The 25479-nt window shown below is 43.4% G+C and overlaps 1 protein-coding gene across 1 annotated transcript; it reads right to left on the bottom strand.

Moving 5' to 3' along the window:
- Positions 1-4571: 4571 nt before the first annotated feature.
- Positions 4572-18812, bottom strand: pxk (PX domain containing serine/threonine kinase). The gene is made up of 17 exons (XM_080545531.1): positions 18634-18812; positions 14476-14526; positions 14325-14372; positions 13691-13877; positions 13368-13445; positions 12950-13023; positions 12612-12686; positions 12014-12118; positions 10906-11007; positions 8023-8184; positions 7358-7475; positions 6726-6804; positions 6255-6306; positions 5966-6043; positions 5646-5732; positions 4821-4884; positions 4572-4706 (listed from the first exon to the last, which is right to left on the bottom strand). The coding sequence occupies exons 1-17, from the start codon at positions 18736-18738 to the stop codon at positions 4639-4641; spliced, it is 1533 nt and encodes a 510-aa protein (XP_080401657.1). The 5' UTR covers positions 18739-18812; the 3' UTR covers positions 4572-4638.
- Positions 18813-25479: the final 6667 nt, after the last annotated feature.

Here is a 25479-nt window from a genome sequence, read left to right as displayed (position 1 = left end):
TGGATGGTTTTTACCTGCAAAAATGTTTAGAAAATTGTTAACACCCTCACCCTTATGTGCATCTTCTTCTAACATAACCTTTCAAGTCAGTCTCTTGTCATTTCATTTATAAGCGCTGTTGTACCACTTACACTCGGCTTACCGCTAAATTCTGGATGATGAGTAAAGAACTCTTGATGATATATTAGCAGCAGAAAAAAAAATCAAGTTACCACTATTACACTGAATGTGCCAGTCTGTCCTAGGCTATTGTCTCGAGCACAGTTTAACCTAGTTAGTAGTTCGTGCAGATTGGTCATAAACAAAGTAAACAAATATGTATTTCTATTTTCTTGGGTTTGATTTATGTTGAGGGTTGTCATTTCCCTATAATACCAAAGTTCAATCACTCACCACCATTTTTTGTTGCTAAATTGGCTAAGAATGTGCAAGTCAATGACATAGAAATACAAATAAAAATAAGTTTTGTTTTATTTCTCAACTGATCTAATTTTGAACAGTATGAGTAAACATATAATCTGCCATTTAAAAATATATAAAACGTAGCCTGTTGACAAAGTTTCAAAGAATAATTCAAATGGGGATATACCTCCAGTGCTCCAGAGAGTGGTTGTGTGGCAAATGATGTAAAGATATTATTCACCAATGTAAAATGTTGTTAATAGCAAGACATTTCACTCATTTGAGGGCAATCAATCTTTTGTGTAAACAACAGAATCCTTAACAATCAATTCTCCCTGTAAATTGCTTACATTTACTCATCATACTGTCCAGCATCATTAAAAAACCCATTGGTAAAGTGCTGCAGATGAACAGTCCATTATAAGCTCAGAGAGAAATATATATTGCATTTGAAAATGATTGCACAACTGAAGAAATTCAAATGTTTGATATTCTACAACGCAACGCAATCTTTAAAATGTACTTATGAATCTTAAAATTCGAAAAAAAACATCCATGTTTATCACGGTTATGTTAATGATTAGCTAATGCTTGTATGTCTGTTACAATGTTACAATTTGTGGTCATTTCTCATACGGATGAAACAGAACCAAACATTGAGCAGTGGATAAACATTGCGTCTTTTGATTTATATATATATATAGGCACAAATATACATATGGCACACAGCCCCAACAGCATGACATCATCTTCCAGTTGAAGACAACAAAAGCTAAAAAAATACGAGAGATAAGATAATCTTGAAGTAAAACTGTCCACATAAAATCAACAAACTCAAAATGACGCACGTAGAAGCTCTTGCAGTCTCTTCATAGTGGGAAAACCCCTCTGTTTGCAAACGTCACCAATCGTATCAGATCCTACCAAGTCCAGCTGTAGTATCAGTAACTGTGCTTTCTTCACCAGGTCGCCTCGTAGCTGCTTGTTGGACAGGACAGTATGCTCCGTTCAGCTCACACCAACGCATGAGAAGGGGGGTGGATGGCTAAAAGAGATACTCCACTCAAAACACAGGTCTCTCACTGGAGACATGGCTGCAGGGTTTCGAATTACTGGCGGGTTTTGGGGGGCAAGCAACAATAACCCCCCCCCCTCTCCGATAAGAAATTTAAATATCAATGGGGGACCTATCGAAAAAAGTCTAAATAATCTACTTTGGGCACCCACCCAAAGAGTCAAAGCGTAAACCGAACCCTGCCTGGCTGATGTTGACATTGAAATCCACCAAACCTAATCAGCCACGTATGCACTGAGGTGAGACCCAGGCAGCCATGTAGCACTGGAGTTAGATTCCCCTCCTTCAAGTTTTAACTCAGCGAGGATTAGGCTACATGTTGGGGGGGAAAAAACTGAAAGAGCAAAACCAATCCTTTAAAACGAGGGTTTAAAACGAGGGGACACAAGCACTCATCAAATATAGGGGTCACTGGGTTTGCAGATCTCCGCCTGCCTTAGTTTTCCTTTGCTAAATGTCTGGATGGAGCTAAGCAGAGCCCCACGACCCACACCGTTGCTGGACGGAGGCATGGGGAGGTTGGACTGGCCTGGATCACATGGAGCAGGTGGTGGAGGTGGAGGTGGAGGTGGGGGTGGGGGTGCTGGAGCAACTCCTACATCAAACAGAACACGTCAGTCAACAGAGTGATCGGGCATTAAGACACAGTTGTGTCAATGTCTACATGTTCGTTCCTATTGACCAACTATCAAAAGCAGTATAGTCCTAGCACAGGCATGCGTCACTAGCAGTAACTCCTCAGCCCTCAGGACAGTGTCCTGCTGCAAGTTCTAAAAACTTCAAACATTGAGAGATTTATCTTAAACCAGTTACATTTACATTTCAAAATTGCAGTGGTCTAATCGTATAATAAAACCCACTTTTTTTTTCTTCTCCTGTACCAATGTTCCCAACACACCCAGACAAAAACATAACCACAGACATCACAATCTACAATGACAATGTGAGAGCATGAATCAGTGTTACCGTCTTTCGTGACAGGTTACAGGGGGTAACGACGACATCACTATTAGGAGGTAGGTGTCAATGACGGAAGCGTACAACCGTACACTACAATTCAAGAATAGTTCATGTGTGGATCATTGCAGATTGTGACATTTTAAAGTTGTGTACACCCTTCTCCAAGCAAGCGATGGCATATCAATGCAGGAAGATGAAAGAAAAGCAAAAAACCTTCAATCCATTGTAACTTCAAATTGACTCAACTTCAAATCAGTGTTATTGCTAAGTTCAGGGATGAGACATGCAATTGTTGAAGTTAGTCAAGTGAGAGTGGAGGAGAGTAAGGAGAATGTTAATTCAAGGGGTGGTGGAGGTAGAAATCAGAGGACTTGGATTGGACTAGGATTGGAATGCACGGAATGGAATAACGCATGGTACCAAGTTCTACCTCCACTAGCCTCCCCTGGTTAATTCAGTGGTCAAGGACTAGGACTGCACCCTACCACTACAGTTTGGTCAATTGAGACTCAACACTAAACTAGACTGATCTTAAGACCTACCCTAGGCTATGTCTTTCATCTCATGAGCTCTGAAGAATGTACTTACGGTACTTATATATACTTTCAAAGCACATAGATAAGCCAACTCAGAGTAACCGTATCAGGCGCACAGCTTGCTATGAACCAAGGGTGCATTGCAGCTTTAAAACATAAGCGAATCAGTATTTGATTTACTTTACCCAACACACGTTCAAAATGGTGCATGCTCTACTTTGGAGACAGCAAAGGGGGGAAAGAGAGGCAGGTGAGAGAATTATTAGAGTTCATTTGACCATGAGAACAATCAAAATGCAACATCTACAGGTATTAAAAATACGGAGTATGGTGTGGTCATCTGTGTGGACATGAATAAAGGGTGACAAGAAAAAACTGTTGAAATGGACAGTTATTGCACCAGAATTACAACATTACAACATCAGAACAAGCAGTGTCTGCCAATTCCAATTCTACACTAAAGGCTGTGAAAGTGGTGATAGAAAATTTGAGTGCATAGACAAACATGCTTGAAATTGTTAAATTCAACCTTTTTTTAGTCAGAACAGTCCAACACATCATCATGCTCTTAGTCATGCTAAAACACCATTGATGTAACGACAGTGTAACAGCCATTTTGGTAGATTATACTGTATGTCTGTGTCGTTGTGTCTGTTCTGGGCTGTCACTTCTCACCACTAGAGGGCAGTCTCACTAAGGGTAAGGGTCATGTGGTGGGTCAGGTGGATAATAAGGTCATAGGTAAACAGGTAGTAGGCATGCGTGGGTGAATAGGAGACTCGTATGGTTTTTACGATATTTCACAAACCGCATTCCATAACAATAAACCGTCACCATGGTAATTCATCTACTCTACTACATGGGATTCAACACATGGAAACCTCCCCCAACATGGGAACCTCCCCCAACATGGGAACCTTCGCCAACAGTAAATCTACGTCTGGACATTACCTCATTAGCACGCCACTCATGCATCATGCCGCGAATTGACATTTTGCAATAGTCCTTACAGACACATGTGCCTCCTCCATGAGAGTCGGGGCTGGTGGAGGTAGGACTCGGAGGATGGGCTCACTGCAATGCATGGAGTGGAACGTGTTTGACACCATTCTTCATTCCATTCCATGTCTTACAATGAGCCCCGTCCTCCTATTTCTGTACCAGCCTCCCTTGCTGCAGGAGCATCACCTTAAACCACTGCTAAGAACTAAGCTCCTGGGGCGCTTAGGTGGCGTAGCGGACTAAGCGCTGACCACGTAACCGCAGGGTTTCCGGTTCGATTCCGTCCGCGGACATGTCCTGCATGTCATCCCTTCTCTCTCTCTCACCCATCCTTCCTGTCAAATCTCTACTGTCTCTGTCACAATAAAAATGAAAATATGAGTGGGACTGCCCCACTCAGAAAAAAAGAACTAAGCTCCTCGATGAGGACTGAGTTAACAGCAGATAAAGATCAAACCACAGCAGGGGTTCACCAAACCACCGCAGGGGTTCACCAAACCACAGCAGGGGTTCACCAAGCCTGTCTACGCTGGACGGATGGGGGGTTAGGGTCCTTATGCTGTGCCATGTTGTGTTAAATGTATTTATTTACAGTAGAGAAACGGTACAGGGGATAGTGGGGATGAAGAGGTCTTTAGGAGGAACAGCTGAGATAGTAGTCTGCTACCTACCTGTGGTTGGGGGAGGCGTGGGGGAGGAGGGGGACGTCAGTGGCGAACTGGCTCCTGAACCTAGGCGCACAGGTGTCAACGGGTGTCAGTCATGATGAGAGAGAGCTGTTTTCACATCACATTTTTGGTTAGAATCATTTCTCATAGTTGTAATAAATCCTTGTCATGACATACCAGAGTTGTTGTTATATTTCACTGAAATGTCTTCCTCGTTTTCGTAGGCTGACTGCCTGGACTTCTGCAACAACAACATTTGGTATCTCTATCAATGACATCATCCTGCTACAGTAGGCTAGGCAACAGGGGCATTCAGTTTCACAGAGGGGTCAACCAAACTCAGAGGACTTTTAGTCCATGGTAGGGACTAGGGGGTAGGGACTAGGGGGTAGGGACTAGGGGGTAGGGACTAGGGGGTAGGGACTAGGGGGTAGGGGCTAGGGGTAGGGGTTAGGGACAAGAGGATAGGGGCTAGGGACAAGAGGGTAGGGGGTAGGGACTAGGGGGTAGGGACTAGGGGGTAGGGGCTAGGGGGTAGGGACTAGGGGGTAGGGACTAGGGGGTAGGGACTAGTGGGTAGGGACTAGGGGGTAGGGACTAGGGGGTAGGGACTAGGGGGTAGGGACTAGGGGGTAGGGACTAGGGGGTAGGGGCTAGGGGTAGGGGTTAGGGACAAGAGGGTAGGGGGTAGGGGCTAGAGACTAGGAGGTAGGGACTAGGCACGATAGGCACTATCGAAGCCACTGTAGTACCATCACGTTATTACTGTAGTATTACTTATTTTACTTATTAACTTAATTTAATATTGTGATTTTGTATCTGATGCTGCAATGCCAATGTCGAGACCATAGCCAAAGAATTTTACTCTTGTGTACTTGTACATTGAGATAATAAAATAAATAATAATAAATAATAAAGATATTAGATAATATAGAGACTACGGACTAGGGGTAGGGGATTAGGGACTAGGTACTAAGGGGCGTATCTAACAGACTGTCGAACCTTTCTGGCCAAGATCTTCCTCCTCTTCTTCTCCTCCTCTGACCCGTGGTGGGACTGGGCTCTGGTCAGCCGCTTGTGCTGATGGTTCTGAGGTCGACAAAAACAAAGCCAAAACAAAACAACGACAAAATAAAAAGGTGGTTTAGGAGTTGTTTTTTTGCCCCTTTATTTCTTAACATTTGAATGTACCCGTCTTTTTGTGAGTGGGACTAGAATTCTTTGCTCCTATTGGTCAATGAGCACCCAGACATAACAAACAAGACCAGAACAAAATGTCAGTAAACAATAAGGAGAGGAGACAATAAGGAGCATGCACCAACCATCTTCTGCTCCTCTTGGAGTCTCCTTTCCGAACATTCTTTGGCAGTCTTCAAGGCATCCTTTAATTTAGTGGTGATCTAGATTCGAAGGGGAGTGGAATGAATTGAGACAAGCAAAAGCTAAATAAAGCCTTTTGGATTTACTGTAGGTTAGATGAAAATTAAATAACAAGGACCTGTCATAGAACAGGCGCGTCCTTTTCAAGCCAATCAAACCTACGGAACATTTCCCTGTAATCTTATTGGACAACGTACATCATCGGATGTTGAGATGTGCGGATAGACCCACCTTGAAGAACGTGAGCTTCTCTGAGTGGTACAGCAGAACGTCGCTAAAAAGCCTGCAAAAAACAGCATCCATCTTCATCTTCACAGAAACGTGACGTACACCATTTTAAATCATTCTCAATGAAAGACAGGGAATACAACAAGACAAACAACGTTCCCTGTGGTCTGAAAGGGTTAACACCACACACACGCATACACACACACCACACACACACACACACACACACACACACACACACACACACACACACACATACATACACACATACACACATACACACACACACACACGCACACACACACACACACACACACACTCTCTCTCATTGGAAGACAGGGCATACAACAAATTCACCACAATCATTGCACAAGCAGATGTGTGTAAGGACTCCCGCATCGCATCGTACAAACAGTGACTTGAGCATGTGTGTGTTTCCCCACAGTCTCATGAATAGGAAGGTCTCTCACTTACGGCGTCTGCAGGAGTTGTGCAACAGTGGGCATCCCAGTCTTACAGGCTTCAGTGGTGAGGATGGACTGCAAAACAGAGACTGGGGGGGGGGGGATGGGGATGGGAGAGGGGGGACGACGACAACAAAACAGTTAAAATAGATCAGAAATCCTTCCACACTGTACCAATACACATGATCAACCCTTTAAATCAGTTCCATACTGCAGTTAAAGACTTTGAGACATCTGTTGTAGTTATTCCCACCCTGGCATAGAGGGTCTCTGTACAGTGCACAGGTACCGTGGCTTTCTGTCTGTTGTGATTCAGGTGTTCAAATTGGACATCTTCGGTTATCACCTACCAACTGTAGTGTAAGGTGTGGGGGTGGGGGGGTACTGGACTTATCAACTGAAGTGTATGGTGTGTGTGTGTGTGTGTGTGTGTGTGTGTGTGTGTGTGTGTGTGTGTGTGTGTGGGAGAGGGGGTACTGGACTTACCAACTGAAGTGTATGGTGTGTGTGTGTGTGTGTGTGTGTGTGTGTGTGTGTGTGTGTGTGTGGGGGGGGGGGGGTACTGGACTTACCAACTGAAGTATATGGTGTGTGTGTGTGTGTGTGTGTGTGGGAGGGGGGGAGGGGGGGTACTGGACTTACCAACTGAAGTGTAAGGTGCAGAGGGGTACTGGTCAACAGGAACAGCATCCGGAGGTCTCCCATACGTCATTTCATACAGTAAATGACCAAACGAGTACACATCAACGCTCTCTGTGGTCTGAAAGGGTAAACACCCCGCACACACACACACACACACACACACACACACACACACACACACACAGACACACACACACACACACACCGAGTTAATGATAATGTATTAGTCATAGGGTGGTTTCCCTAACCCAGATTAAGCAAGTCCTAGCAAGTCTAATCTCAATAGAGAGATTCTCCATCTGCAGTCCAACAACAGGAGTCATCTGAATCCGGGACACCGCCCCATAATAAATGTTCAATCACAAGCCCTATAATCAACAAGTCAGTGATATCTGTATGCCACCAACCTAGACTCCTACCTGACCTCTGACCTTTGACACAGACAAGACCATGTTAAGATGATTTAGGGACATGGGTGAATAAAGTCACCCAGATTGTCAACATTTTAGAGTTAGACTTTATTCACCAGAAATGCATAGATTACGATACTTCATTTTGTAGCCAATCAAAGTGCTGTTGCTAGGGTAAATACCACATAAAAAAACTTGGAACACTCTAGGTGGTCAGTGTTAAACTGATTTAGGACCTCTGTTATTCCCACTTACATTGATCTTCCTGAACTGTGTGATGTAGGGCCGGTAGTAAGAGGGGAGGCCTAGCAAGCTGTTCTCGATGTCCAGCAGTTTGCACGTGTTATCCTCCACCACCACGTTGGATGCATGGAGATGGCCGTACTGGAAACCCTTGTCGTGCAGGAACTTCAGAACCTGGTTTGATAAATGATACCGCCGTTAGATGTAGCAATGAAATGCCTAGGGCAAGCTAGCTCCTCAACAACGCAGCAAACAACAATCAAATAATCAACAATATAATACAATATAATAATTAAAACAATGACAAACGGTGGCAATGTGTATAACAGCAATTTTGGGCTACTCAAAACAATGACAGACAGGTAGGGTGACCAATGCTAAGTGCAGCCACTCCCCCTCATGCATTTAAACACATTGGATTGGTTCAAGCATAGGCTCAAGCATTCCCACCATAAGTCTTAGACCAATCCGATCACTTTAAACTTCCACTAGAGCAGTGGTTCTCAATCCTCTCCTCGGGGACCACCAGCCATTCCACATACAGTATTTGATCTGTTCCACCACCAGCACACCTGATTCAACTATTCAAGTACAAACCATAATTGCTTTGCACTTGATTAGTTGAATCAGGTGTGCTGGTGGTGGAACAGATCAAATATGTGGAACGGCTGGTGGTCCCCGAGGAGTGGTTTGAGAACCACTGCACTAGAGGAAGGGAGCGAGCGCACACTTCAGGGTGAAGGGTGGACAGTGTTCCCCATTAATTACCTAGACTTTGGCGGCCATAACGAACCAAAAATATTTGACACTTATCACTTCACATAAAAGAAGTCCTTTCTCTGCTAGCTGCCTGGATATGTTATTTATTTATTTTTTGTACGTGGTCCACCCACCACACAAAACCCTGTGGGAAACACTGGTGGAGAGAGTCTAATTCAGCACATGGTGGCTCCTTCTCCGCCCTACCTCTAAGATCTGCCTCCTTCTCCGCCCTACCACTAAGATCTGCCTCCTCCTCCACCCTACCTCTAAGATCTAAGATCTGCCTCCTTCTCCGCCCTACCTCTAAGATCTAAGATCTGCCTCCTTCTCCGCCCTACCTCTAAGATCTAAGATCTGCCTCCTTCTCCGCCCTACCTCTAAGATCTGCCTCCTTCTCCACCCTACCTCTAAGATCTGCCTCCTTCTCCACCCTACCTCTAAGATCTGCCTCCTCCTCCTCCACCCTGCCTCTAAGATCTGCCTCCTTCTCCACCTTACCTCTAAGATCTGCCTCCTCCTCCTCCACCCTACCTCTAAGATCTGCCTCCTCCTCCACCTTACCTCTAAGATCTGCCTCCTTCTCCACCCGACCTCTAAGATCTGCCTCCTTCTCCACCCTACCTCTAAGATCTGCCTCCTTCTCCACCCTACCTCTAAGATCTGCCTCCTTCTCCACCCTACCTCTAAGATCTGCCTCCTTCTCCACCCTACCTCTAAGATCTGCCTCCTTCTCCACCCTACCTCTAAGATCTGCCTCCTTCTCCACCCTACCTCTAGGATCTGCCTCCTTCTCCACCCTACCTCTAAGATCTGCCTCCTTCTCCACCCTACCTCTAGGATCTGCCTCCTCCTCCACCCTACCTCGAGGATCTGCCTCCTCCTCCACCCTACCTCTAGGATCTGCCTCCTTCTCCACCCTACCTCTAGGATCTAAGATCTGCCTCCTCCTCCACCCTACCTCTAAGATCTGCCTCCTCCTCCACCCTACCTCTAGGATCTAAGATCTGCCTCCTCCTCCACCCTACCTCTAAGATCTGCCTCCTTCTCCACCCTACCTCTAAGATCTGCCTCCTTCTCCGCCCTACCTCTAAGATCTGCCTCCTCCTCCACCCTACCTCTAAGATCTGCCTCCTTCTCCGCCCTACCTCTAAGATCTGCCTCCTCCTCCACCCTACCTCTAGGATCTGCCTCCTCCTCCACCCGACCTCTAAGATCTGCCTCCTTCTCCACCCGACCTCTAAGACCTGCCTCCTTCTCCACCCTACCTCTAGGATCTGCCTCCTCCTCCACCCTACCTCTAGGATCTGCCTCCTCCTCCACCCGACCTCTAAGATCTGCCTCCTCCTCCACCCGACCTCTAGGATCTGCCTCCTTCTCCACCCTACCTCTAGGATCTGCCTCCTCCTCCACCCTACCTCTAGGATCTGCCTCCTTCTCCACCCGACCTCTAAGATCTGCCTCCTCCTCCACCCTACCTCTAAGATCTGCCTCCTCCTCCACCCTACCTCTAGGATCTGCCTCCTTCTCCACCCTACCTCTAAGACCTGCCTCCTTCTCCACCCTACCTCTAGGATCTGCCTCCTCCTCCACCCTACCTCTAAGATCTAAGACCTGCCTCCTTCTCCACCCTACCTCTAGGATCTGCCTCCTCCTCCACCCTACCTCTAAGATCTAAGATCTGCCTCCTTCTCCATCCTACCTCTAGGATCTGCCTCCTCCTCCACCCTACCTCTAGGATCTGCCTCCTCCTCCACCCTACCTCTAGGATCTGCCTCCTCCTCCACCCTACCTCTAGGATCTGCCTCCTTCTCCACCCTACCTCTAAGATCTGCCTCCTCCTCCACCCTACCTCTAAGATCTGCCTCCTTCTCCACCCTACCTCTAGGATCTGCCTCCTCCTCCACCCTACCTCTAAGATCTGCCTCCTTCTCCACCCTACCTCTAAGATCTGCCTCCTCCTCCACCCTACCTCTAAGATCTGCCTCCTTCTCCACCCTACCTCTAGGATCTGCCTCCTCCTCCACCCTACCTCTAGGATCTGCCTCCTCCTCCACCCTACCTCTAAGATCTGAGATCTGCCTCCTCCTCCACCCTACCTCTAAGATCTAAGATGTGTCTCCTCCTCCACCCTACCTCTAGGATCTGCCTCCCGTAGGTCCTGATCTGCTGCAGCTCCAGACCCTGGATCTTCTTGGGGTTGCAGTACTTCTTCATGAAAGGCTCTTTGGGCTTGACCTGCCAGGGACAGAGTAGACAGGACCAGGGACGGGAATCGATAAGACGTTATCGATACAGATGCTATTATCGATTCTGCCTATCGATCCAATTCTTTATCGATTCCGTAATCAATTCCTGCTACATTTTCTGTGTGGAAAAAAAAGTAGGACTACACAGGTTTTCAGCGTCAATGCAGCTGTTTTATTATTGAATACCAACGGAAGAATATTGCAGGATTCGCAAGATTTTGGCAATTGTTTTTGGGCCGCTACCCACACGTTTAGCTGTGTTACTCATTCCACGAATGCATGATCCTTACAAGTTGTACCCTGTTGTAAAGGTGACTAATCAGGCTTTCCAACGTTATAAAATACAATACCAATTGGTATTATTAAAGGGGAGGAAGAATCGACTGAAATAACATTTCCAAACTTGTTTTGAGGAGTTTATATGCACAATCCTCTCTCCTTACTTGAGACAAAGAAACGTTGGCAGCACATTGGTAGCAGCACTACCTGGGACAGAGCGCAAAGTATCAATGGGTGCATTATTCAGTGGCGACGTGCAGGTCGTCTACCATTTAGAATCCATGACGTTGCACATTTCATTTGACTTTGTTTGTCACATTTTAAATAGATAACATGCTATTTTATCATCTTTCTCAAACAAAGTTTATGAATGGATACCACAGGCACAGGTATGTGTGGCACAGGTATGTTGTGGCACAGCCTGATCACTTGAATACTGTCCTTGTTGCAACTAAATAAAACTGTACACTCTGATACAACACCGCAGAGTTTGACATCATCATGATGCACAAGTATTTGCAACGCGCAGCTGTCAGAAAATCATGCCAGCATCGATCAAAGTAATCGATAACCTTGCAGGCGTACGATTCCGATGGATCGAACAATTTGTTACTGGTTCTCAACTGGGACCGGTTGTCGATTCCCATCCCTAGACAGGACTCATGTTACTTAGCCATGTTCACATTCTTAATAGACACTGAAGTGTGTTTCTGTACCTTACATATGTGGTCCCTCAGGGTGCCTTTGTCGTTGAAAAGCCTTATCACTAGTGCTGAGGACTCACTGGTGCTGGCAAACGTCACCGGGTAGATGTAAGGATTCTGGAGGAGAGAGACCAACACAACAATTGACTCAGACCATTTTTTTATTTTTTTGCATTTAGCAGACATCTTTATCAAAAGCTACTTACAACAAATGTACAACAATTAGTTTCAGTAAGTGAATCATCTATCCATCAGTCATCACAAGAAAAAGAAATCTCTACCAGGAGCAGGGGCCATTGGCAGTCACAATGCTAGAAGTAGGAAGAATTACTTTTTAAATGTATTTATTTACAGTGGAGATATATATCTATATATCCACATAACAAAGAAAGTGTGTGTGTGTGTGTGTGTGTGTGTGTGTGTGTGTGTGTGTGTGTGTGTGTGTGTGTGTGTGTGTGTGCGTGCGTGCGTGCGTGCGTGCGTGCGTGCGTGCGTGCGTGCGTGCGTGTGGTTTTGCATCCTGGTCAGTGGTTGACAATATTAACTGTGTATTGATTAGGAAACCATTTTAAATGTCATATTTCAAATCTCCGTAAGATGTGCTACATACAGACAGGGTGGGGAGGATCTTCATGGTGGACTGAAGGTCTTTGTCTGACAGGAACTTATCAGGGCCCAAGTCAACCTGTTCAGCAAGAGAAACAAACAACAATTCCTAACAATTACACTAACGGTCATGTGTTCATCGACCCGTAGAATTTGCTCTGGAGTCATGTGATTCAGAAGGCAGAAAGCAGGCGCCTAATGTGCTCTGTACTGTTATGTCGTTCTGCACAACAGATCACTTCTGGGTTATTTCTATAATAACAATGAGAATTTATTACATTTATAAAGCGCTTTTCAGCAATACCAAATGAACCGAAAGTATAATAGAAGTTGCTGACTCACCCAACTCAACACTTGCCGTTCCTTGGGCAGATCTTTGTTTTTGATTAAGAAATACTTCTTTCGTATCCTCCAACCTATGATGTGCAGAATAGATCATCATTAATACAATATCACTGCGTTGCGCCTGAGTCTAGTTACGAGGGGTAGGGGTAAGAATTAGAAATGGGATTGGGCCCCTGTCCTCACATCATCAATTTACCCCACTTTACTCATACAAGATTAGGGTTCTGGGACCTTTTACTAACAACATGCAGCTGGCCAGTAGTAATACATCCAATTAAAATGTTTTCCTTTTTACTCAAAGACCATTATGAAGTGGTGTCATTGAGTATTCATGTGATGCATAACAAATGGGATAATTTAAGTCATTTTGATCTAGATTAAAAAGACAATGTCGTTACTATGGCGACAGTCTCACCGATGTCCTTCAGGGGTTCTACCACCTCCCATTTAGGGTCCGATCTGAAGAACATGGATACCTGCTGCAAGGAGATCTCTGCAAACAAGGACGTGTACTCAGTGAAACATTAAGAAAAAACAATACTCACAGAAAACTTAATTACACAATTTATTAAAAAGAGGCAAAGCATTCCCTTTAGGGGATAATAGTTTTTTCATAGTAATAAAGATGAAGATTTTCAATAATAGCAAACCTGTGTGTGTGTGTGTGTGTGTGTGTGTGTGTGTGTGTGTGTGTGTGTGTGTGTGTGTGTGTGTGTGTGTATTATTAAAAGCACCAACCTGTGTAATTGGCAGAGTAGTTGTTGGTGTCCAGAAATTTCTTGACCAACTCACAGGTGGACAGGATGTGGTGCTGGGTAATGTAGTCCAGGTAGGCCTGGAGGGCCCTTTGTCTCTCTGCTATGAACTCTCTGTCCATGTTCCCTAACAGCTTCTTAGGTGGGAGGGGCAGGGTGATGCCAGAGATCTATAGGAAGAGGAAAGAGAATGAGAGAGAGAGAGAGAGAGAGAGAGGGAGAGAGAGAGAGAGAGAGAGAGAGAGGAGAGAGAGAGAGAGAGAGAGAGAGAGAGAGAGAGAGAGAGAGAGAGAGAGAGAGGGGGAGAAAGAAACAGAGAGGGAGGGAGAAAGTGAGGGGGGGGGGGTCCTTACTTACAGCTCCTTTGTCATAACAGGGATGTTAGAAAGTGTGTTTGTGTGTGTGTGTGTGTGTGTGTGTGTGTGTGTGTGTGTGTGTGTGGGTGTGTGTGTGTGTCTTGACAGAGAAAGAGTTCCTATGGTGGAATGTAGGGTTCATAGAAGAACCACTTCACAGGAAATTAGCTTGTAAAACCTCAGCAAAAACTGAGAGCTAACAATGGACTGGACAGAAGTAACGGAAATATATGATTGACTGGGATTGAATGTGGCACTTACCAACAAACTATTATTCAGCATATCAAAGTCACTGTATCTCCGGATGACCTGCAAATATAGGCAAACATGACACATGAGTAGAAGCTAGTTGAAACTGATCTAACAGGTTTAAGTTGGATTTGCATAAAGAAGATCAATAGATTATATTTACCTGCCAACTATTCTCTGGAGAAACCCCCCTCTGAACACGGATTATGTATTCCTGTAGGGGGACAAAATACAGAAATAGCATGTATGATTTCAGCCTGATTATATCTTTTTTTTATTGCAGTTAGTTTAACTTTAGCCAATCTTTTCCCTCAAGGCTAGATGGTAAAGTGTGGTCCCTCTCCCTCATAAACGTATCATGTGATGTATCCCTTGTGAGTGAACAACTGAAAGAGTTTTTAAACTACTAACAATAACGTATCTGTACTACTACGCTGTACTACTACAGCGGAACCTCAGGCTGTTATACCGGAAGGATATTTTCGGTTCCAGTCAAATATGGTGCATAAGGCAGACAAAGGAGTTACTTAGGTCCTTAAGTGTGTGACCGTCTCCTCTTTATCCATGCCATGTTGGGCTGTGATTCCACCTCTCGTCTGTTTGGAACGGGAAAGGCATTGCCATTGAAAAAAGTGAAGAATGACGCCTGGTTCCTTGAACAAGCCACGGTGTTCAGCCAGTCACAGCAAACGGTGAGAAAGGACGTCATCGTTGCAGCAGGTGAAAACGCTCTAGCATCATTGTATGGTGGTGGCAAAGATGAATCACTGGATATGCTGAGACACAGGTGATAAGGTATCTAGGACCACATCTCTGGTGGGACCGCAAACTCTACCGCCAACATCAGCAGCTGCACAGTTCTATGGTCTTCATGTGTTTTACCAAATGATTGATGAGTGGAAAAGGAGAAGTGAAAACATGAACCCCAAAGATTGGGGACGGCACATTGTGGATGGAAGATGTATGCCAATAATGACTGATCAGCCTGCTGTACCACCAGAGATATTGGACGTAGTCTGCAGGAGTTGCAAGAAAGACTGCAACACGAAGAAATACAAATGGCGAAAACATGGAGTCACTTGCACTGCCATATGCAGAGAATGTCATGACACAAGCTGTACAAATTCCGACGACTATGACCCAGTCAATTGAGCCATCTAAATGAATATTTGGTCAATTGTCATTCATCCAAGTTGCAAGTCAAAGTCAAGTTGTTCCTACTAATAAGTTATGTCACAGCTGCAACAGCCAAACATCTTAAGTCAAACATCTTCAATCAACAAAAATACTCAACTACTCTAAAAAGAAGAAATTTGGAGCTCAACTTTAAACAAATTGTCCTCCCTTGATAACAAAGATCTTCTGTTACCCAGGACATCCTCTGATATCCAGAATGGACATGTTAATGAATATAGTTTTTTATATTTGTAACTTTTTAGGCATTGAGTTGATAGTTATATTATATTAATAACACAATTATGTATTTTTGATCTTTTATGTCATTTTTGGTTGTTATTTTTCTTGAATTCATAAGATTCAATGATAGCAACAAAGGTCATTTATCATTGACTTCTGTGAGGTTATTGTCCAAATAATGAACAAATAATAATGCTAAAATCTAATATTTAAGCTTTTGATGTTTCGTATAGCTTTTGATGTTTCACGGTCAGTTTTGTCTTTCCAGATGTCGCTGTCTAATAAAGAGAGGTAAGTCTCAGGGCCAGGAAGAACCAAGATCCACAAGCTAGGGCTGAGTTTCTTGAGCAAAAGAGAGCAAGGTATTGTGATTTAGTAGTGAAGTGAGAAGGCAGTTCAGTAAAAAGGAACAATTAAAACATTCATCAAAATAGGTTTACACTCATTTGCAAAAGGCCTAGATGTTTTAGTTGAAGAATGTGTCAGATTATGCTAGGTGCCATTTCTTATGGAGCAATTTGGATCAAGGTGCTTAAAAAATACAATATTATGTTGTTTGTCAGGGATCGATCCATTTAAAGTAATGGAATCAGTGTGATTACAGACTGTATTTAATACTCATTATTTCAGTGTCTAGCTACTACAAATATAACTCCAAATCAAAGCCCAAAACCCCTGTACGGCTGGTGACTCCTTCTGCCACAAGGAAGACAAGGGATCAGTGGAGGATAAACAAGAGGAATGAGAGGGAGAGATTGAGGCGGACCAATGAAATAATGAACGATACTCCAGTCTTTATGAATGAATCCAATCTTGAAGATCCCCAACTTGATCACCACCCCAGGGAGCCAAATGAACCTCAGCCATACCCACCCCAACCCAGGGAGCCTAATAATGAATGATAATATTATAATAATAGTACTTTGAAATCTTGCAGTATGTCATTCCTGGCTAACAGCATGTCATTCTGGGTAACAATGACACGATTCACTGATTTTTGTTGTTGTTGCATTATTACAATTAATCCCTGTTGTTGAGTTGTATTCAGAACACTCTAGCCTAATAAAGATAGAAAGTGCTGAAATTGGCTCTTTTTTTTGCCAATTTCATTTATTTAACATTTCGAAATCCTTATTCGTCTTTGACCGTTATTTAATTTATTTTACAGTTGAAAGTGTTTTTTGTTTATATTTGCCTACACTTTATATTAAAATATACCAGTCATATTCTGGAATGTGTCTGAATGTTAAAGTTCCATAAGTATAAGCAAAATAAATTAAAGTAAGGGTTTGTATATAAATAGTAGCATTTCTTTTGTCCTTACGCACAAAATACCTACCGAAACCGAATGGAAACCGTGACCCAAAAACCGAGGTTCATACCGAACCGTGGGCCAACTGAACCGTTGCACCCCTAATATACAATATATATATTTCTTTATTTCTTTATTTGTATGTATCCTACCCTGTTACTTGTGCTGGTGCCTGTCTTGGCCATGACACGCTCTTGTAAAGGAGATTTTAATCTCAATGAGACTTTTCCTGGATAAATAAATCCACAATGATGAATAAAACCACTTCACACAAAAAGGCCGCTGTCCCAAATCCAGAGAAAAAGACACTTATCAAGATTATATCCTACTACACAATATGTCATCTGTCTGCATCTGTCTGTTTCACTGTCTGTGCTGTCCCACTTCATGTTATACTAATAGTTGCTCCTAAAATCATTCACTACAGAGGCTGGTACCAGCAAGAGTCCAAAAGGTCTGTCATTAACCCCAGCACCAGTTAATCCTGTGCCACTGCTAAACTCTAAACAACACTATGAGAGTGAGCTAAGCTTTTCAAGCTGTTTTCCCCCAGCCAAGGTCTAGCCTATAATAAAAACGTATTTTTTCCTCAATTGTTTTTGTGTGCTGATCAGAAATTCAGTAACTAGAGCATCCCAATAGGGATCTCCATAGAAAACCACCGAGATCACTAGTAGTAGTGTGTGAATAAATAGGCACCTCCTGGGCACTTCCTTGTTTTTGTAACCATAAATAAAAACCCTCACATCAACTAAATATAGGATTCAATGTGTTGTGCTTGACATCCTGTCGTGATCATAACAATATCGAAATGGGGTTTTTGCCATGTGAATGTTCCAGTTTGACAGAGTCACAGTGACATGAAAACAACATTCAGCTGAGTTGGCGTTCCACATCCCAGGTCACCACATCACGTACAACGTTAAAAAATCAACCGAAATCAACGGAAATCAACCGAAAATCATCGGACAACGTTAAAACGGTGTGAAAGTATCTCCCTTTTTAAGCACCAGCTGCTATAACTGGTTAGCTATCACTAGCCATCTCCAATCTCCCATCTCAAACACACAAACAGTAGCTAACAGCTGATGGCTGTGCAGGGCAGCTGGTAAACGAGCGTTGAGCTGGTTTGATTCCCACGCCATCAAAACAAGTTTCACTGGCGTTTCATTTTGTTGATTTCAGCTAGCTGGGGATGGCCTGACTGGGTGCTAACTAGCTAACTAGCTAACTAGCTAACGTCAACAACTAGCTAACTAGCTAACGTCACATGTCAACAAGCAGCAACCCCGTCGCCAGTAATGCGCCATAAACATTAAGTAGAGCAGGAGTAAACACAGACCCCGAGGTCAGGCAATTAGCTGGCTGGCGGCCGTTGGTTGACACTGTGTAAGTAACGGTTGCTTATCTATCTATCAAGAGATCTTCCTCAGTCCTAAAAATGATTAGGGAGAGAGGAGAGGATCCAGATATATAAATAATGGAAAATAGGACTGGCGAGGAAGCCACATACTGTGTGATGTAAGTTCCTGTCTATTGTGATAATTATCACTCATACATGTCAACATAAACCACCACCACCACCAGACTCACCGTGTGAGAGTGCAGATTCTGGGACGCTTCGATCAGCGCTGTCAGGGCAACGGTATCGTCCAGGAGCAGCCTCCCAGGTGACCCAGGCGGGTCCAGGAACGACATCCCGGGCTGGCGTTCGTGTTTGGGTCCGGAAACACACTATCGATCGATTATTTAGGATAGAAATTAGGTGATGAAATTGCTAATAGCTAGTTGTAGTATGTCAGGAAGAGAACCAGGAAGAGAGCAGCAGCGAGCACACTGACAGCGACAGTCTGGCTGGCTGTCATCCGAGTTCAGCGCGGCTAATGCGGCGTAGCTACGTAGCTGGTAGACCCGCCCCGGAGGTGGAGCCTGGACCGGTGGATTGCGCAAGAATCGCGGTACGTTTTTTTTTTTTTCAACAATATATTTATTGAGTTTTTTGAAAAAGACAAAACAAATATTGAAAATAAATAATTAGTAATAATGATATATGTATATACATACAAGCAGATAACTCACCGGAATTGCCATACACATGTAGGCCAATGTATATAGTACGTACATTGATGGAGAGGCAATATAATACAGGCTAATATATACACATACAAAATAAAAGGGAGAGAATTTTTTTTTAAATAAAGGTAATAATAAAAACATGAAAACTGATAAAAAAAATAATAATAATAATAATAATAATAATAAAAAATAATAAAAAATAAAGAAAAGGGTACATTGCAACAGATACATTAATTATATCCAACTCCTACTCTACTCCTGGTCAATTCACACAACTGTTCAAATGATTTATTACAGAGTTTACATTTGTTCACGCCCAGGTTCGTCCATCCAGTGTGATAAGTCCTTGTCCTCCAGATATTTTATGAATGGCGGTACGTTTGTAAGTGATCAACATTTCGAAAGAGATAGTTGAAGATTTGAAATAATTTGCATAAATATTCACTTTATAATGTCATAATGACATTTCTACTACATACCATCTGTTTCATCAAGTTATGTCAATATCCACGTATTTGCTCTAGTGTGATGAAGACACAGAGGCAGTGTTTAGTTTATTTAGTCAGTGCGATGATGGCATTTCATTGTTTTTTATTTCATCAACAGAACAAGCACGTTGTAGCCTACAATGGAAGCAAAAGAAAAACATGTTTTTATTTCATATAAAGTCAGAACTGTTTGATATAGGCCCTACCTACAGTCTTCATTTGTGTGTAGTATAGTATATTGTACACTACAATACTTAACTATGATATATCAATAGCCTTTTTGTTTATGATCTGTTGTGCTAAAGATTTTCAATCAATAGTTTATTATACAATTACAGACTTGGCTTGCTGTGTGTGGCAGATACAGGTGTTTATGTTGACATGTATGAGTGATAATTATCACAATAGACAGGAACTGACATCATGCAGTATGAGGAAGCAACACAAGGTATCACACAGTATGTGGCTTCCTCGCCAGTTCTATTTTCCATTATGTATATCTGGATCCTCTCCTCTCTCCCTAATCATTTACCATTATTCAGTTCAGGACTTCACTTTCCCACAGACCCAGTAACTAGATGAGGTACACATCAAGTCATTCCAGTTATGGAGGTTGACAAAAAAAATCCAGATATCACATTATCACCACCCCCCCAAACATACCATCTGTGTTTTTTTCACCACTTTTATTTTTGGGACGTTTTTTTTAAAGGACTTTTATTCTGAAACTTCATTTTTAAAGGACTTTTATTCAGAAATAATTTTTTTAGGACTTTTATTCAGAAACTTTTTTAAGGACTTTTATTCAGAAACTTTTTTTTTTTAGGACTTTTCGTACTGACTAAATAAACACTGTTTGCACATTTAACTGTGTGTGTGTGCGTATGTATACTCATACTTCACTATATGATATCTCCACATACCTGGACATAGATGCATAGGCACTCTCCTTGGTCACCTCTGGTGCTCAGTATTGGACTACAGCTCAGTGAAGTCTGAACAGGCGTTAGCATACACGTTGTCGGACATTTCCATCTTCTCTCAAAGTAGTCTCTGAGTCCTCTGAAGTCTGAACTCAGCAGTATATACTTAGTAGAGTGTTTGGGTGTTGTGGAACAAAAACCCTCCAAACTTCTTCTAACCTTTCGCCTCAGAGGATGTCACTTTTCACCTCTCCATAATATGGATACAAATCATAGGTACCTTTCACCCTGACACTATGCTCAGGAATGTGTTATTGCAACAACAGTAGCCAGAACATTTTGATGTAAAAATAATCAGTATGCATATGCAATATGTTGCAGCCATTATGTCTGTGCTGGATGTCATGTTTACTGTTGACCACTGAGTGGCGAGGGCATAGGAGTGCACAGGTATATAGGTGAGCTCACCGGTAGCCACAGGTGTTACTGATTGAACTGGTGAGCACACAGTCTTTGACCGTGTTGCCACACGCGAAACTGTTTTAGTGTATCATGTTTTTATATTAAAGTAAACAAATGATTGCAACTACAGAAGTCGTCGGTGTTGGTATCACGAGTCAACTAAAGTTTACAGTTCAACAGTCGCGGTGACTAAGGAGGAAACAGTCACCACATTTAAGTCAAAGACTAGCTCATTTGGGCGAGTGGACTAATTGGTGAAGTGCTGCGCTTCAAGAAAGAAGAATTGGCAACTAAGCCGATGTTTACCTCCGTTTACTTTGAATGGAACCGAGCGGACCAGTGGACAACTCGACTTAAGTAGGCTATCCATTTCAGATCCACCCGTTTCAGAGCTCTGGGTGAGTGATTGAATTGCCACAGCTGAAATCTGTCGTTGAGTGGTGAGTAGCCAAGTCGCTGGAGATAATTTGTTTGAAAACAAAGCGTAAACAAATGACTGAATGTAACAATGGCTACAGCGCAAAGTAAAAATTGTGATGACGCACAGCTGGTGGGCGTGGCTACTGCCAGCCCTGTGGAAATGAACCCAGAGGATTTAAAACGCAAAAGGCAGCTCACAAAAGCCTTCCTAGACAAAATAGACACTTTGCAAACAAAAAGAAAATGTCATTTGAACAAAGCAAACAAGTTAAAGGAGACTATTAATAAACTGATGTCTAACAGCAACAAGGATTGTAAAGAACCAGTGAAATGCGAGTTTGACAAGTTTAAACTGATGTGCCATGACGCACAAAATGCACACACAACTCTATTACCTTTGCTGCCAGCCGATGAAGCTGACAAGCATGAAGTGTGGTATAAAGCCAAAACGTTGAGTGTCAATGAATTTACAGATGTGGTTACAAAATGGTTGGAATGTGAAATGGATAATGAATCGACTGGTGCAGTTACAAAACGGTTGGAAAGCAATAATGATGCTCATGATGTTGATGGAGCTGTCAATCACTACAAAATTGACGACGAAGATGAGGTGCATCCTTATGACAGTGTTTCTAATGTGGGAACGCAGGTTTCAAGTAAACGATCACAGAAGAGCCGTGGAAGCTCAAGGAGTGGCCGATCTTCTACAGTCTCATTAAAATGCATTGAAGCTGCAGCCGAGAAAGCTGCACTAGAAACGCGCGCTGCTGCTTTGCGTGACAAACATGTATTGCAGGAGCAGGCTGAGCAGCTTCGGAGGAAACAGGAACAGCTTGAACTTAACACCGAGATTGCAGTGTCCTCTGCTAAACTAGCAGTGTTTATGAAATCTGATGGAGGGAGTTCAATTAAAGAATCGTACACAAAGGAAAGGAAAACACCTCTCAATCCTGGGGCCAATGAATTCAATCCATTTCCAAGCACTATTATGAAAAACATGCATGTGCAGCCAAAGCAAAATATAGGCCTACAGTCTCATTCACAATCCAACCAGAAGGCATCAAGGTTAAAGAGACATGGAACAACAAACCAAATGATGGATTCTGGACAGGTCATGGAATCTTCCCACATTCTGGATGCTGCACAGGTCATAAAATCTCCTCACATGCAGATTCCACACAGTCAGGATTCTGAACATGCCGTTCAATCTTCTCACGGTCAGGCTAACTGTGGTGTTGTACCTTCTCCTAACACCCAGGACGGCAATATTTACAGTCTACTTCAATCACAAAATCAAATAACGGAGCTCTTGGTGCAACAGCAAAACATGAATTCCCTTCCAATAAGAGAAATTCCAGTGTTTCATGGAGATCCTCTGTCATACAGAGCTTTCGTCCGAGCATTTCAACACTGTGTGGTAAATAAGACCAACAACAAAGGTGATTGTTTGTACTTCCTACAGCAGTACACAAGAGGGCAGCCTCAGGAGCTAGTCCGCAGTTGTCAACTTATGCCTCCCGACAGAGGTTATGAAAGAGCAATGGAACTGCTGCAGGAGCATTTTGGGGATGAGTTGAAAATTACCGCTGCATATGTGGACAAGGTGCTTGGCTGGCCATTGGTGAAGGCTGAGGATGTCAAAGGACTGCAAGCATATTCACTCCTTTTGCGTGAGTGCTGTAACGCAATGGAAGAATTGAAATACATCAATGAACTTGACATGCCAGCTAACATGCGAGCCGTGATCCAGAAACTCCCCTACAAGTTGAAAGAAAAATGGAGAACAAAGGCGTGTGAGCTTTGGGAGCGCCATCAGCGCAGAGCTCAGTTTTTAGATATTGTTCTTTTTGTTGAGCGCCAAGTGAGAATTGCATCCGAACCTATTTTTGGAGATTTACAGTACAGTAGCTATGAAAAGCCTGTAGAGAAGAAACCATTTGGTGACAGGAACAGATCACCATCAAGGATCAAGGGAAATGCCTATGCTACAACTATTGTAAACACTGAACAGAGTGATGTTGCAGAGTCTACAAGCAATGACAGAAGCAAGAGACAAAGTGTACAGTACAAGACTACAAAATCAAATCTGTGTCTGTGTTGCTCCCTTGAGCATGGGTTGGAGCAATGCCCACAATTGGAAAAGAAAGCACACACACAGAAGATACGTTTCCTGAAGGAGAAAGGCGTTTGTTTTGCTTGTTTGCAAACTGGACATATGAGCAAACACTGTGAAAGGCGCATGAGTTGCAAGGTGTGTGGTCAGAAACATCCAAGTGTTCTCCACATAAACAAGGAAAAGGAAATTGACACAGATGGGCTACAGAAAAAATCAAGTGACCGCACACACGTCTCTACCTTTTCTGGACATACAGGAGCCGGTAGCAGTGACGGCATTCTCTCAATCCTCCCAGTGCAAGTTAAGTCCTCCAAAGGTGACATAATAATTCAAACATATGCATTTTTGGACCCAGGAAGCACTTCAACATTCTGCTCTGAAAGCTTGATGACAAGGTTGAAAATGACTGGAAGGAGAGTAAAGGTTCAGTTGCGTACCATGGCGCCAGATCAGGAAGTTTCAAGCTTTATTCTTCAAGGTTTGGAGATTGCTGGCTGTAACGATGGACAGTTTTACAGCCTTCCTGAAGTTTTGACCCAAGAGAAAATGCCTGTGTCAACATCTAATATAATCTCAGATGAAGAAGTGGCGAAGTGGTCATATTTGAATGGCATCTGCATCCCTCACATCCAAGCCCAGGTGGATTTGCTGATTGGCACCAATGCCTCCAGGCTAATGGAACCCTGGGAGGTGGTGAACAGTGTTGGAGAGGGGCCGTACGCTTTTAAAACCCGGCTGGGATGGGTGATAAGTGGACCCCTCCAAGGAATCTGCAACGAGCAAAATGACTGCTCTCCGGTGGTTGCGAATAGAATTGCAGTGGAGCAGCTGGAGGAGCAACATTCAGATATGAGCGATGAGAGGACCCAGCTCAAGAGAGACCTACAAGAGAAAATACAACACTTGAATACACAGATTAAGACTAGCTTGGACAATGAAAATAGTTCAGAGAATGGATCCCATCTTGCAGAGCTGCAAAACCAGATTACTCAGTTGAGTGAGGAGCTGGATTCTGTGCGTGCTGAGAGAGACCACCTCCAGTGTGAGAAGATCGACAGCCCTCAGAATCATGCAGAGGAGTTGGAGAAGCTGCTCTCTTGTGTGACTTCTCTCACTGAGGAGAGAGACCAGCTCCAGAAGATACTGGAGGGAGTGAGAGACGAGAGGAGTCAGCTCAAGATGGACCTGGAGGAAAATATGGAGATGGTCATACAGGTCCAGGCAGAGCTGAAATGTCAACAATATCTGAACTCAGAACAGCAGGCTGAGAGGGAACACGAAGAAACCCAATTTCAGCAACAAATACAGCATATTGGAGAGGAACTGGAAACCATTCAATGTGAGAGAAACCAGTTGAAGAATGACTTGCAGGAAAATACAGAGACGGTTGCCGTGACTCAAGATATTTTACACTGCATTCAAGACGAGCTCAGACAACAGAAGCAATTGAACTCTGAACTTGAGAGTGAAAAGATACAGAAGCAGTCTCTTCTAGAACAGCAGGCTAAACAACAGAGTGAGGAGCTGGAGTTTGTGTGTGCTGAGAGAGACCTCCTCCTGTCTGAGAAAACGTACAGTCATGGTGAGGAGCTGGAGAAGCTGCTCTCTAGTGTGACTTCTGTCACTGAGGAGAGAGACCAGCTCCAAGAGATTCTGGAGGGAGTGAGAGAGGAGAGGAACCAACTCAAGATGGACCTGCAGGAAAATGTGGAGATATATCCCTACGGCACAAAATCCGGCAGATGACGCCTCAAGAGGACTGAAAGTGGAACATCTTCAACCCAAAGACATTTCTGATGGATTACAAAGGACATTCCTGATAGATTACAAGTGGAGTGTAGGCTACTACAGCCCTGCATTATGGACTATGATTTTTTTTGCTACTGTATTTATGGTGTTGTTGCATAATGGCTTTGTTGTTTGGATTGTATTTGTTAATGTCTCTAGCCAATGA

Source organism: Nansenia antarctica (assembly GCF_963989245.1).
Source record: "Nansenia antarctica genome assembly, chromosome: 15".
Taxonomy (NCBI): Eukaryota; Metazoa; Chordata; class Actinopteri; order Argentiniformes; family Microstomatidae; genus Nansenia; species Nansenia antarctica.
Note: the sequence above shows the minus strand (reverse complement) of the source record. Positions and strands in the feature narration are given on the sequence as shown.